Here is a 14,694-nt window from a genome sequence, read left to right as displayed (position 1 = left end):
CCCCCCCCCCCCCACACCCCCACACCCCCACATCCCATCCTTCCTCTCTGCGCTCTTTACAGAGAGAAAAGAGGGAGACGATCTGAAAGAGAAGAGTATTAGTATTATCCTGTTAATTAAATGTCTTCCCTGAAAAAACAAGTTTCCTTACTAGTGATAGTTTAGGCTTGATGAATTTGCTTTTCTCAGTTCTAAATTTGTTCAGAAACATGTTCAGGTTTTTCAGTTTTTACATTGACATTCCCACCTACCTGTGCCTGCTTTATAGTGTGCAAATCTCTATAATACTCATGCATTACATGATACACTTGTGCACAGACCTGACAGTTTGGTAATTTGTGATTCCAGATCACTCTATTCTCGGGTTTCGTTAGCTACCAGATGGTCCGAGATGCCTATGATGGTAAAACATGCTGCTTTTCTGTTTCACCAGCATGCAATGTTTTTGGTGTTCTGAATCATGCGATTTACAACTAATTTAGCATCCAAACTTCTGATTCATTATCATTAATTTGAATGCTTTGTCTGTTATCGTTTAGTTCATATACAAGATGCACATAGTTGTAGGATTTGAGTTCTACCTACCAGTAACTGCACTGAAACTGTGACAGAAACCTGAGTTGGTATTATTTATGGGCTTTTGATATCAAACAGTCTCTAAAGTTGAATAGATGATACTTAGTCCAAAGGTTGTGACACCGTGTTCTATACCATCAATTTGTTTAAAATGTCACATCATGCCCAGACATTTTAATTCCTTGGGCTTATTAATGTTATCTGAAGTCAGTACTAGCTTCTGGGGAGATTCTTTATGTTGGCTGACAGCATAAGTTTTTTCATCTTCCTATACCAATTTGATATGAAAAGAGAGGGTAGGCACTTAAGAATTGAAAGGATGTGAATAAAAACAGCTATTGCATACTTATTCAATTTCTTGCTGTGTGCTGTCTGAAGTTTCTAAGCCTCCACGAGTTGTTGCTTTTGATTCTTAGTTCATTTTTTCTCTCTAACTTCTAAATTTGTATATCCAGTTGTGAAGCAAAAGCTAATTTCTTACTTTCTTCTTCTTCTTTTGAATATACTCTGCGGCAGCTGGAAGAACTGGATTTGGAAGTCTTCTTTCACTTCATTCTTCAGGGAAAACAGACAGGATATACATGAAAGGTCCAGGAGGACGTGGGGAAGTTGAAGTAGCTGTTTCTGGTGTTGTAGGTAATTTGGAAATTAGTTTTACTTGATTTTGCATGTCATGATTTCTGTTTTGCACCAGACCAATTTGTTTCAACAAATCTTCTGGACCAATGGATTTAAGATTGACGGTTTGAACTTTGAAGTTGCAAGTGTCTCTCAACTTTATTTCATAAACAGTGTTATACACCAACAATTACCTTTTATTTCAATGAGATATTGAACTTTTTTTTGCATACATAGCGATCAACGATAAATAATGTTGGTCTTTTTGTCAGATCAAAGCAAGGAGGAATACAGTCATCATTCTCCTAAAAAAGGATTAAGTTTCAGTGCAGTTGTTCGAAGGGCAGCATCAGTTGCATCGGTGGCAGCTAAGCATGCTTATGCTGCTGCTTCTGCTACACGGAGCTCAGATGAAGAGATGATCCCCCTAAAGTGTTGCTTAATGTCAATATCACTGCCCTGGGAGCACATCGCTCATGATCTTCTCCTTAAGGTTAGATCTCTAACCTCTGCTAATTTCTTACTACACCAGAGACAGCATGCCTTCTTATAGATCGATCCCTTTTCCAGTTTTGATCAACTTTTCTTTTGTCTTATTGCTTAATGCAGGGAAGTCCCCCGGTGAACTTGTAGGAATGCAGATGATTGGTGATGGGCAGTATCAAGTATCAAGTACTTTCTCAACTTTACCTTGTAGATGAGTATATCCAAGATTAAACTAAGAAAACATGCATAGCGAGCTTGGTTAGAAAGCATTGTGATATCATGTCTTGTACATTACAGTTCTCTTTTCTGATTGATGCTCAATGAAGGTTGCATAAAGTTAGCCCCCAAATTTCCTAAATTCTTCTGGAACAAAACATATCACATGCATCGTTTAAAATTTCAAACACAGAATTAGAAAGGGAGATAGGAAAGAGAGAAACTTGTTCAGCATGTTATGCTGCACTTTTGTTGTGTTACAAGATTGCAGCAAACACTAGTGATTAGACAAAACAAAACCATCATAGCTGCCAACCAAGGATTACCTACTTACCTGAAAATACCAGCTACTAAACCGACTGATTGAAGAATCTTCTGACTGTCCTTCGCTAATTCTGTGACCTGATTTGTTGTTTCGAGTTTCTTAATTGGTATGATTCTTCATCATTAAGGTTAGCTGCAACTTTTTCTCTGACCCCATTTACCTAATAAGCAAAGCATTCAAAGAAAGAAAGTTCTAACTTCCACCAACATCAATATCCCCCCCTTATCCCAAGGGGCCACCTGTATTTTTCTGTACTATTACTGTGACCAACTTCACCTTTATGTATAGCATTCCCAATAGTCATGATTATTCATAACCAACCATTAAGGTTGCATTTATTCAATTCTCCAAAAAAAATATATCGTTTTTCCATCCAGTTAGAAAATGCACCCGATATGTCTAGCTGTCTAGGTAAAACATGTCATTGGCTGCAAATTTTAAAAGATGCTGCACACAAACATTGCAGCATATTCCAAGAATTATTACTTTTTCCAGTTTAGTTTATGTATTAATATATATACTTGAAAGAGATATCTGGTGGTAAATGATGTCATATACTCATATCTGATATGATTTACAGCTTATTTCTGAGTGGATAGATATCTTCATCTTTTTTGTCTGTTTTTTAAACCATGATTACATCCTTATTGATTAATTATACAAAACTACACCTTTAAATTAAAAAGAATAACCAACCAGAGGTCTTAGATTCGAGCCCAAGACAACTACCTTACCTTAAAAGTGATGAAGGAATGTTTTGTCACTTGAGTTCCTACTCGGCATAAACAGAATTAGTGGGTCTTAGTCAACTGGCCGAAGAAACCTAAAATGAATGTTCCCTTGTAGTTGCATGGACTAGAATTCATTGCACCATACCATTATATGATATGAAGTATGAAGTATGATCCTTCTACTTACTGAGCATGAACCTTCTTCTTCTTTATATATTGTGGAGGAGAGTGCACTTACTTTTAATAAAAGTTGAAATCTTGAGCTGATCCCACAAGTGACGTGTCCATCCTCCAACCTCCATAAATACATGACCACTCTACTACTCTCTTCCCCCCTTTTCCCTCCTTTGATTTCACGTACAAACACACAAATTAAAAAACATTGACGTATAGTAGTTGAAGATGATGTTTGAAGAAGATGCGGCCGCCATGGTGATTGATGACTATGATTTCAGTAGCAGTGAAATCCAGCAACTTCTATCTGTTTCCTCAGACACGGACGAGAAAAAGCGGAAACGGCGGATACTGAACCGGGAATCAGCGAGGAGGTCGAGATTGAGGAAGAAAATGCAATTGGAGAAGCTGAAGGAGCAATCGAAGGTGCTCGCCGTCGAGAACCGGGAATTGAAGAGGCAGTTGTCCGTGGTTGCGCACCGGTATCAACTCCTCCGAACGGAGACGAACCGGCTTCTGTCGGAGGCCGTTATCCTCAAACGACAACTCGCCATTTTGTCCCGCCGCCTCTTGCTCGCCCCCCGCCTTCAACGCCTGCATTATAGTATGTAACTAACACATGAAATTAAATTAAATTATTCTCCAAACACTCACCCTCGTTAATTAAAGTTGAGGCTTATCATCATGATCATCTGATCATCAGCGTTACGTTGTATATATTCCGATCCATGATAATATATATTATACTGCTGGTGTTTATATATCTGAATTCTGATAATCCAAGTATAAACAACTAGACATTAGCAACCTGCAGCTAAGGCCTTGGAGTGGAAGCCAACCAGAAATTACAACATAAGACTCAGGATAATAACCTATCTTTATCTTTTAGAGCATCCTCAACCGTCAAAAATTTTTCATGATTTTTGTTAAGGTCATATGGATGGAGAGGAGAGAGAAAAACAATGAAAAATTGATTATTTATGAGCCCATTGCATGCCCTATCTGGTCGTGCAGGGTGCTCTTAACGCGCATAAATTCGAATTAAAAAAAAAACTTTTTTTTTGCAAGCCTCACATAAAACAAATTTACTACAAGTGCATTTTCATCTCTCTTCCATATCATCCATTCTCTCATCCTTGTCATAGAAAAACCAAGAAAAATCTACTTTGGTCTTAGTGATTTCGACTGAAAATTTGAAATTAAGACTAATTTGATTTGTCGTGAACATAATCACTAATCATAATAATAAATCTAATATATATTTTTAGTGTCCCTAGAGAAATCGTAGTCACAACTTGAAGATGTACCGTTGTACACTAGATAAATCACACTTTTATATAATATCTCTAAAATTATATAAGAGATGTAAACTGTACTAAGAAGATCGGCACGATGGGCTTGACACTCTTAATATATACTTTTTGTATCATACATAAAAATAATGGACGTGCGTAATTGGTTAGATATTGTCGGCCGGCCTAATTGTGCACCGTGCATATATGATAATAAATAAATTATAGAAGCTTTCTGGTAAAAGTGAAGCTTTTTATATATGTTGGAATTAATGCATGCATGCCACCAACAGTATATGTTATTTCATAGCATAAAGAAAGTGAATTCGGATCATGTCTATCCCAAAAAATGTATTGTATACACCCATATCTGCTGCATGAAGGACTTGTATTATTTGTCAATAGAAACTTTTTTCTTTTTTACTTTTTTATTTTTTAAAAAAAAATTCCTTTTCCTTTCCTTTTACATTGATGTGTGCATGCATGCATTAAATTGAAAAAAATTAAATTATAATATTTTTTCTGATGCTTGAACCTTATAAATAGATATATGTTTTTTCGCATAAGATCTGACTGAAACTCGAGCTCGAAAAGAATTTATAATATATATATGATAAAATAGAAATACAGTTGGGCTTAGTTGATGGACTTAAATGTATTTGGCTTATGTGTGCAGATGGCCCAGATCCCGGTAAGTTATTGGTAAGGGCATAATTGTAAAACGCAACAAATTCAAATTGCAACGCCTAGAAATAAAGCCCGCTCCGCTCCGATCGGAGCCCCACAGATTCAAACAGATCAGCCATTTCAGACCTTCTTCAACTCTAACTTTGAAGGTTGCAATCTGAGAGAGACGGGGAGAGATGGAGAAGGTGAGCGTAGCGGTGAGAGTGAGACCAGCGAGGAGTGAAGACGGCAACAATGGCACCTTCTGGAAGGTTGAAGACAACCGCATCTCTCTTCATAAGTCTCTTGGCACCCCAATTTCTGGTGTTTCTTACGCTTTTGGTACTCTCTCTCTATATATGAATAAGCACATTTATTGTGTCTATTTTACGAATTTATGTTTTAATTTGAACGTAGTATTAAAAATTTGGTCAATTTTTTGAATTGTTTTTGTGAACTGATGAATACTGGATTTTATTTTTACTGCAGATCACGTGTTCGACCAGGATTGCACGAACGCTAGGATTTATGAGCTGATCACTAAAGATATTATACATGCTGCTCTTAAAGGCTTCAATGGTATGCTCTGACTTCTGTAGAGCTCTAGATTTAAGTTTAACAGTCTCCGTTCAACTTGAAATGATAAACGCAACAGATTGTTTCAGAATTGTAGTTATTAAATGCTAAAATCTAAGCCTATGCTTCCAAACTGCTAACAGAATTTCACTTCTAAGTAAGATTTGTTGCTTAACAACTTTAATTGAATGGTCAAGGGTGTCGGGTTACAGAAAAGATTTCTTTGGAGCTGCAAAACTGTTATTTTTAAATGTCTGACTTTAGAGAAGAGGTTATTTTTTAATGCACTTGCCTAGCTGATATTTTCCTCAACTTAGAGAGTCTTATATCATTGATCTTTTTAATTCAGGAACTGTATTTGCGTATGGGCAAACAAGTAGTGGTAAGACATTTACCATGAATGGTTCTGAGAATGATGCAGGAATCATTAATCGTTCAGTGAATGATATATTTACCAAAATTCATATGGTATAAATTCCGTCTCTATGATGATTTTCACTATTTTTATGGTTAGTATCTATTCGTCTGAGTCTAAGTAGCTTTACCTTTATGTTCTCAGACAACTGATAGGGAATTTCTGATCCGAGTCTCATACTTGGAAATTTACAATGAAGAAATTAATGATCTTTTTGCTGTTGAGAACCAGAAATTGCCCATCCACGAAAGTTTAGAGGTAAAGTTACTAAAAAACTAGTATAAGTTCAAAGTTATTTGGGTGTGATTAACATCAATTTCTATTTCTATAGCGTGGTGTATTTGTAGCTGGACTGAGGGAGGAAATTGTGAATACAGCTGAACAAGTACTTGAGCTCATCCAACTTGGAGAAGGTGTGACCTTGAAAAGAGTATTTATAATGCTTTTCCAAATTCCAATGATTGGCTCCACAGTTTGTGTTCTAAACCCTAACTTCTTCAAATGATGGTGGTGCAGCCAATAGGCACTTTGGGGAGACTAACATGAATGTCCGAAGTAGCAGATCTCACACCATTTTTCGGATGGTAAGTTTTTTCATTTTTGTGGGAATGCTGTATTCTGAAGCTGTTATTTGATTTTTATATCTGCATATGTATTTCTTTCTTTTATATTCTGAAGCAGTTATTCACTTTTATGCACTTCTAAAACATTTAGTTCCTTTTACTTTTTTTCTGTTTCCATAATTAGGTAATTGAAAGCAAAGGAAAAGATAGTTCAGATGATGCTATTCGTGTCTCTGTTTTGGTATGGTATTCCTCCTCACGACCTTGGCCTGAGATTATGAGATTTTTTTAATGTTTTAAATACAAGTCTATTTGGATTTTATTCTCCTAAAGAGTTTTTCAAGATTACAACTAGTTTCCATGAAAGATTAAATCAATCTACACCCTAAATGTTTTTTTAATGAAGATAAAATAATGATTAAGAGATCAAGACAGACCATGGAGTTCTATCTATGTCTTACTTATTCCCCCCTTATTTCATTGACTATACAATCTAAATTTTCTTTTCTTTTGCTTTGTGTTTCTGTTGGGAAACAGAACTTAGTTGACTTAGCTGGCTCTGAAAGGATTGCCAAAACTGGAGCTGGAGGAGTTCGCCTCAAGGAAGGAAAGCACATTAACAAAAGCTTAATGATTCTTGGCAATGTCATTAACAAATTAAGTGAAGGTGCTAAGCAAAGGTACTTGTTCCTTTATAACTGTTGTTTATCAATAGATACGAGTGTATGACTGAGTCCTGACTCCTCAACTAATGTACTATTTATTCAGGGGACATATTCCTTATCGTGATAGCAAGCTTACACGCATACTTCAACCTGCACTTGGCGGTAATGCCAAAACTTCTATAATTTGCACTGTAGCACCAGAAGAGGTACCCAATTTTTTGTATGCCAGTCCTGCATTTTAAATTATTGTTGATACTAATATTGGAATATTATGCTGCTAATATCACTAGGTTCATGTAGAGGAAACAAGGGGAACACTTCATTTTGCTAGCAGAGCTAAACGTATCACCAACTGTGTTCAAGTGAATGAGGTGGGGAGTCTTTGCTATTTCCTTCAGAATGAACTTGGAATCATTTACTGTGTTTCAAGAATCAAGGAGTAGTTTTTTTCTTGTCATGAGTTGTTTGCATATGATATGACTATGGGGTGTGGGTGGGTATAGCTGATTTCTTGCTTCTCATTAATTGGAGATAGAGCTGATTGTAATTCTATTTTTGTAATAGATATTGACAGATGCGGCATTATTGAAGAGACAAAAACTTGAAATAGAAGAATTACGTCAGAAACTTCAGGTGAAAATAATGTTGACTTGAACTTATAGCCAAAAATATATACCCAGATAAATTGGAAGTAACACCTGGTTTACAGGGATCCCACTCTGAAGTGCTTGAACAGCAGATTCTGAAACTGAGAAATGATTTGCTGAAGGTAATTACGGGGTATTTTTTCTCTTCAGACTAATCAAAGAGCATTTAGTCTTTTGTATTAAGATGATTACTCATATTTCATATTTTCATTTATCAGTATGAACTAGAGCATGAGAAGCTTGCTATGGAGTTGGAGGAGGAAAGAAGATCTCAGAAGGAGCGTGAACAATGCATTATGGAGCAGCAGAGGAAAATTGATGAGCTCTACAATCTTCCCACTTTATCAGATTCTAATGGCCTTGCTGTTCAGGTAGCTGTCCTAATTGGGATAATCTAATCTTTTCTTGCATCTCTTTTCCCCTTGCTCAAGTAGATTATGTGCTGTGATTTTGATATGGTGAATTGAAAGTTAATTTCAATTCCTGGGCTCAGGATTTTGCTAAACAAAGCCTTAAGGAGGAAAGCAAAGTTTGCAGCAGCACAGGCCAGGATGATAATTTTAGTACACCATGTTTTAAAGCGGCTCCTAATGCCTTCGTTGCTAAGAGATCAAATTATTCACGGCAGCCTGAGTACAGTCCTCTTCCTGATGCATTTAGTGATTTTGCTGATGAAGATGCATGGGCAAAAATGAATAAAGGCTTTGTAGCTGATCTTGATGCACTCCACATGACTCCTGCCATGAAAAGCTCAGTTTCAGCTAACTGTGTACCCACAGTGAGTCTCATTTTCATATTGGTTACAGCAGTCTAACAGTGTTCTCTAATACATTAATGAATGGCATTTATACATTTATGCTGATTTTTACTTAACTCAATATTCCTTCCAGGATCCATCCATATCAGATTACAAACAAGAGGTAGAAAATCTTAAGAGCCAATTGAAGCAAGTGTTAAAGGAAAGAGATGAACTCAAGGTTACTCTCATATTAGCACATAAGTTTGGGGTCTAGATAAGTTTACTTTACTCTATGGTTTTTGGCTTATGTTTTACTCATTAATTTTCAGACAAATTATGTGAAACAAACATCACTCAATGAAGAGTTAATGAGAGAGATTTCTGAACTTCAGCAAGAGGCCTCTCTTGTTCGAGAAATCCCTGAAAGACTCTCTGAATCTGTTGAAAATTGCAAAGATATTTTCAAGGATGTCATGTCAATATTAAAGGTAATGTCTGTTTAACATATCACTAGCTTTATTGGGTCTTAGCACTGGTAAAGTTTATTGACATTGTATCCACTATCTTGATGGTCTCTGGAACAGAACTATGTAGATAATGAGAAGTCGGCAACAGCCAAATTACTATCTGCCACAAGTGAGATTGGCGTCTGCCTTTTCTCAACTTTGGAATCTCATTTTTCAATGTCTATGGATGGAGATGTGTCTTCGAATAGGAAGAATTTTTCATTTGAAGAGCAGCGCAAGAAGCTTTATGAGAGGGTGAATAGTACAGTATCATCACTTGTGCTGCCTGATGAGTCAATTCCCAGCCAACTTTCAGAAAATGAATCATACAGCAGCAAACATAAGGTAGCTGCCTGGTCACTACAGATAACAAGATGTCACACGTTCATTTTTATACTCTTCTCCATTCTGACCATGGGATACTATCTCTCTTCTTTGAGGCTCATGATATTTTAAGGTACTAGTGTCTGTCTACACATGTTAATCCCTGTGATACTTGTGAGCAACAAATGCATGGTAGAACACTAGAATCTAGACACCGATTGTGAGTTGTTTTCTGTCAATTCAGGCACGCCACTCTGCATATTAGTAGTGTCACAACTCACAACTCACAAGAATCACCTTAGCTTAACTGTCTGGAAAGTTGGTACTATTATCACATTCCTTTTAACCATCTGTTGCTTAATTTGATCCCAGGGGGCTACTCTTGGGGAAGAAATTGCTCATTGGAAGAGGAAACTCGAGGAAGAAGCTGTAACAATCAAGGACAAATGCTGCAGCCTGGAAAAAGAGCTGGAGTCAAGCAATCAACTTCTCGCGGCTTCCAGGGAAAGATATCAGAACTTAGATAAGCAGTTCTGTGCTCTGAAAGAAGAGCGGGATATGTTAATCCAGAAAGCCTCAGACTCATCTCAAAAGGTTGCTCGCCTTACAGACCAACGAGAAAAGTTCCTGCAGAATTACAGCGCGGAAGAGCAGAGGAGGAAAGATCTTGAAGAAGACATAAAAGACTTCAGCCTTGTATTTGCACGCAGACAGAAAGCACTCGTGTCCCTTAACTGCGATTTCAGGTCCATGATAGACAACTTGAAGGCTCAGAATCCAATTCCAGTATCCAGAACTCCTGGATTATAAGTGTTTGTGCTGGCCATTGCCATGCAACTCTCTCACCCAAATCCCTAGTATTCAGAGTGGTTGTTGTCTAATCTAGGTTAAGTTAAAATGGTTTATCACGCTGCAGATTCTTGTATTCATGTTGTTTTAGTATATCATACAAACAATTGTATGAGATGATTTGGTGTAAAGTCATCTAAATTTATGTTTATCCACTCTTTTCTTGATCTAGTTATTTAATAGTTACTTTAAGTTTTTAATTCAAAGTTAAAATTATTATCCAACACGCAAACTTAAAAGAAAGTGGTGTTATCCAGGCTGAAATGCAGACATTAACTGCTCCATTGAGAGGTGTGCTGCGGGACCATTAATTGCTGACATTCTATCTGCTCAGACAATGGTTTTTTATGAATTCAATTTTTTCATCAAATTAAAAACAATAATAATAACAATAATAATAATAATAATAATAATAATAATAATAAATTGTGTCGGTAACCTCAAACTGAGAAAGATAGCATGATTGCGCAAAATGTCAAATTTATGTACTTTTCTCAAATAAATTTGAGGGCAGATAAGGTTAATGGGAGGAAGAAAAATGGATTTTGAAGATGAGTCATCTCCTGAAGTTCACTTTTTTTTTTCTCTTCAAATAGAAAATTTCACCCAATAACACAAGATTAAATTTTGACAATTGATCCCTCGACATAAAAAGTCAGCCCTTTCACTTTAAAAAGTTGTTCCCATATTGTAGCTGGTGAGATTATGATCATTCTTTCCAAACTTCACTCCTATAAGGCTGTGACTAACTGAGCTGTCCACGCGGTATAATCTTTATAGGGTGGGATGTGGGGCAAAGTATTTTTGCGTTTTGCATCTAAAGCTCACTTTTTTTTTTTTTGGGATAGATGGATTACAGCTATTGGGTTGATTAAGGAAACATTGGGATTGTCATATCAAGTGTCTTAAATCTTTGGTTATCCATTTAAAAAAAAAAAAAATTAGTTATCCAGAAAACCTAGCTTGAGTCTATATCACACACCTTCACACAAAAATTAAAATGGAGGCCACACTAATCACATCATTAGCTGTAAATCTCATTTGGGATAATAATGAAAATTTTGTTACTTATATAAAATTTCAGTTATGTATTGTTATATTAAAAAATATCACTTTTTGTTTTCTTAATAGTTTTAAGTTCAATCAACTAACCAATAATAATAAAAGTTAGCGGTTGTTGTAATCAGTTTCTATTCATCTGAAAATTAATTAATAATTTCGATGGAAATAGGATTAATGATTTTCTAGGCAGTGGTTAGCAGTCATAACTGTACGACAGAAATATGCTTAATCATCATAATTCATAACACCGTAAACAGTTTTTTTCTTTTGTTTAAAAATCAAACAATTTGGTAACCCACATGGATACAATCAATTTTTTCTCTGTTCTTTTCTACGTCGGCAACCCACATTTACGTTTTTAAATTACAACATGCTCCTACAGTGTTGTAGTTGCATTATATGATGAGTATATTATGTGTGCGAGAGAGATACAGTATATATAGAGTGATATATTTGCTCTAAAGGAGCGACTGAGTGGATAAAAATTTTGTAACTAAAGGTTACAAGTTCAATTTTTGTCAAAAATATCTCAGTTAAATTCACAATTTCCTAGTTATTAGATAGGAACAGAGTTTAACTGGAATATATGAGTTAGGATTTTTAATTTCCTCATCATCACCGAAAAGGCCAAAAGTGATATATTTATGATGAGTACAATTTATTAGTTGATATGGTACAATGTGGTGCATTAATTAAAGGGGATAGAATGAAGGATAAGGGAAGATGAAAAGGAAGGGTGAAGGTGATGCACATGCAGCATGCATGCAAGGAACAAACATTGCCAATCAGTTTATTGATGCATGAGTGCAACCTTTAACAACTTATTCAATTTTTAATACATACAAATATGTTTTCCTTTTTTTTTTTTTTTGAGAGAGAGATTCAAATTCATGAGTTGATACAAAGAGAAATGATTATATATATATATATATATATATATATATATATATATATATATTTTGAAGTTTCCCATGCAGAACTAATCATTCAATTTGCCTTGGTGCCAATGTATAAGGATGGCCTATCTTCTGAGCTTTCCCAATACAGACTTTTGGGACCATATATAAATACTTTTCTTGTCTCTTTTATGTTGATTTTTTTTCTTTAATATTTCATTTTACCTATATACTTTCTTTATTAAATAATATAAAATAAAATAAAATAAAATAAAACACTTTAGATTGCATGGAAACATTCAATGGTTAGGTTACAGTTTTTTTTTTTTTTAATCAGGTTAGGTTACAATTTAACATATCAATGATTGATATTATGAAATTATTGTTGGAGACTAGTGCATTCAAAAATTACTGTTAGATGAGTCATATAATTATACTACTGTTGATCATCCAAAAAATAAATAAAAATTAATTTACAATAAAGTTTATGATTGCTGCCAGAATGTGTACTCTAAGTGAAACCAGTCTTATCACCCGTAGTTTGCAAAGAAACACAAAGGGAGATAAACCCGCATACCCGACTCATCAATCAACTGTTCAACCAACTTGGTGGTTGTTCCAAATTAAAAGATATATACTTTGTGAAGTAGATAAATGATTGAAAAAAATTTACATTGCGTGTAATATTTTGATGGTATGATTTGAAGGCAATACTTCTCACTTTTTGTGAGGAAAACTCATGTCCAGTCTCCTTTCTTGAGTGATAGTTTGTCTACCCCAATTAATGCACCCCAGAGAAGCCTTTCTTCTTGTCCTCATTCCTCTACATCTCCACCATCAATAAGCCTTTAATTTCATTCTCAGCTATCTTAGCTTCAAAGCTCAAATGCCTTCTCCAATGTCCAAACAGCTTGGAGATTTCCTCCAAGAACAGCAAGAGCCTTTCACAATGGAGGGCTACCTTCATGACAGAGGCTGCTACCCCAGAAGCAATTCTGACCAGTTCTTGAAAGGATCAACAACCTCTGCTACAAAAAAGAGAAGAAGATCACTCCCAAGCTGTTCAAAGGTTGTCGGGGCTGTGTTTACCAGGATTGTCCAATCTGAGGCCAACCGGAAATTCAAGAATTGCTGGAGTAATAGAAATGGTCGATCTGCTAAGGGCAATTGTAAGCAGGATTTAGCAGAGGATGATCATTTCTCATCTGCAAGTAGCTCTACTGTGTTCAATTCTTGCTCGGAGATTGATGCAGAAGAAGATGAAGGCTGCTGCAAACTACACCAGAAACAGGTAAAATTTTCAGTCTCAAAAACACCACAAAATGTTGTCAAAGTTGGTATATATATATATATATATATAGGCTTAGGAGAATTGAAACAAGTTAAGTAGTGTCTAAATATTGGGTTGTTATGAATTCAGATTGGTTGTTCATAAAGCTGCTAACAGGTTCTTGAAGACAGAAAGCAGCTCAGCCCTGTGTCAGTACTGGAAGAAACAGAATCCTCAGATGATGATGTCTCCCCAATTCATCAAAGTAATAAAGATTTCATTTTTTAACTTTCTTTTCTTATCCAGAAAGAGTCAAAAAAACTCAGACAATTATATTCTTGATGTCTTTCCTTATACAGTACAAGAAACCTCAGACTCTCAAACAACATTAGTGGGCTCTCAGTACGCCAGAAACAGAAAGGCCACACAACAAACAAAACAGCTGCTGTTTGACTGTGTGACTGAGGTGGTTGAGAGCCACAGAAGAAGAGACCAGAGGGGCCAACAGATGGGGAGAATCTTGGATCCTGAGCAACTGTGGAACCTGATATGCGAGAATATATGGGCGTGGAGCCAAGACCCCATCGACGAAACCAATGTCAACCAACTGGTGCGTTTTGATTCTGAGGGAGAATGGAGGGGGTTTCAGGGGGTGCAACAGGCACAAGAAATTGGGGTGATTATTAGTGAGATTATGTTGGAGGATATTAGAGATGAGATTGTTAGAGATTTGGTTATTTCTTTTAAATAGACTGAGTAATATACAAACAAGATGTCAAGTTCTATTTTCATACTTTTAGTTTTCTTATGTTTTACTCTGGCATGCATGATTCATTATAGTTTTGTAGTAGTTATGTGTTTAGTCAACCCAAGGCATCTTCATAGGTATAATGTCCAGAGGAATAAAGAAGGACAAGAAAGGAGTTGATTTTTCACTTCGAATTCATTTTACTAAAGATTTGTCTTTTGTTCTATATCTGAATAGAAAAAAAACAATGATTTCTCACTAGTTGGAGAGTAAAGTTTATCCCATTGTTTATATGTTTCTTTTGTTCTTTTACATTCAAGTTTTCAATCTGAAGTATATAAAGTTTGGTA

General features: G+C 35.8%; 4 protein-coding genes across 5 annotated transcripts in view; all 4 read left to right on the top strand.

The window, feature by feature from the left end:
• Positions 1–2,029, top strand: part of LOC116022452 (uncharacterized protein KIAA0930 homolog) — a 6,239-nt gene extending 4,210 nt beyond the window's left edge. Inside the window, exons 9-12 of the mRNA XM_031263177.1 lie at positions 349–403; positions 1,093–1,212; positions 1,467–1,687; positions 1,804–2,029. Of these exons, the coding sequence (XP_031119037.1) occupies positions 349–403; positions 1,093–1,212; positions 1,467–1,687; positions 1,804–1,827 (420 nt within the window). The 3' untranslated portion in view covers positions 1,828–2,029. The remainder of the gene's footprint in view (positions 1–348; positions 404–1,092; positions 1,213–1,466; positions 1,688–1,803) is intronic.
• A 921-nt stretch (positions 2,030–2,950) lies between these two features.
• LOC116022833 (basic leucine zipper 4-like) lies at positions 2,951–3,889 on the top strand. The gene has a single exon (XM_031263721.1). It carries the CDS (start codon positions 3,355–3,357, stop codon positions 3,736–3,738), a length of 384 nt encoding a protein of 127 aa, XP_031119581.1. The 5' UTR covers positions 2,951–3,354; the 3' UTR covers positions 3,739–3,889.
• A 1,263-nt stretch (positions 3,890–5,152) lies between these two features.
• On the top strand, positions 5,153–10,539 carry LOC116021967 (kinesin-like protein KIN-7N). 2 transcript variants are annotated; one of them, XM_031262513.1, is made up of 18 exons: positions 5,153–5,426; positions 5,574–5,663; positions 6,010–6,128; positions 6,220–6,333; positions 6,407–6,488; positions 6,592–6,659; positions 6,823–6,879; positions 7,176–7,318; positions 7,407–7,509; positions 7,594–7,674; positions 7,868–7,936; positions 8,013–8,072; positions 8,169–8,321; positions 8,444–8,728; positions 8,841–8,927; positions 9,019–9,177; positions 9,274–9,652; positions 9,892–9,991. In XM_031262513.1, exons 1-17 carry the CDS (start codon positions 5,282–5,284, stop codon positions 9,649–9,651), a joined length of 2,193 nt encoding a protein of 730 aa, XP_031118373.1. In that variant the 5' UTR covers positions 5,153–5,281; the 3' UTR covers position 9,652; positions 9,892–9,991. The 2 variants fall into 2 exon arrangements, with proteins under 2 accessions (XP_031118373.1, XP_031118367.1); XM_031262507.1 differs by having other exon boundaries at positions 5,155–5,426; positions 9,274–9,540; positions 9,892–10,539.
• A 2,487-nt stretch (positions 10,540–13,026) lies between these two features.
• On the top strand, positions 13,027–14,605 carry LOC116022668. Its single transcript, XM_031263474.1, has 3 exons — positions 13,027–13,617; positions 13,774–13,861; positions 13,956–14,605. The coding sequence occupies exons 1-3, from the start codon at positions 13,213–13,215 to the stop codon at positions 14,345–14,347; spliced, it is 885 nt and encodes a 294-aa protein (XP_031119334.1). The 5' UTR covers positions 13,027–13,212; the 3' UTR covers positions 14,348–14,605.
• The last annotated feature ends 89 nt before the right edge of the window (positions 14,606–14,694 follow it).

Source organism: Ipomoea triloba, chromosome 1, assembly GCF_003576645.1.
Source record: "Ipomoea triloba cultivar NCNSP0323 chromosome 1, ASM357664v1".
Taxonomy (NCBI): Eukaryota; Viridiplantae; Streptophyta; class Magnoliopsida; order Solanales; family Convolvulaceae; genus Ipomoea; species Ipomoea triloba.
Note: the sequence above shows the minus strand (reverse complement) of the source record. Positions and strands in the feature narration are given on the sequence as shown.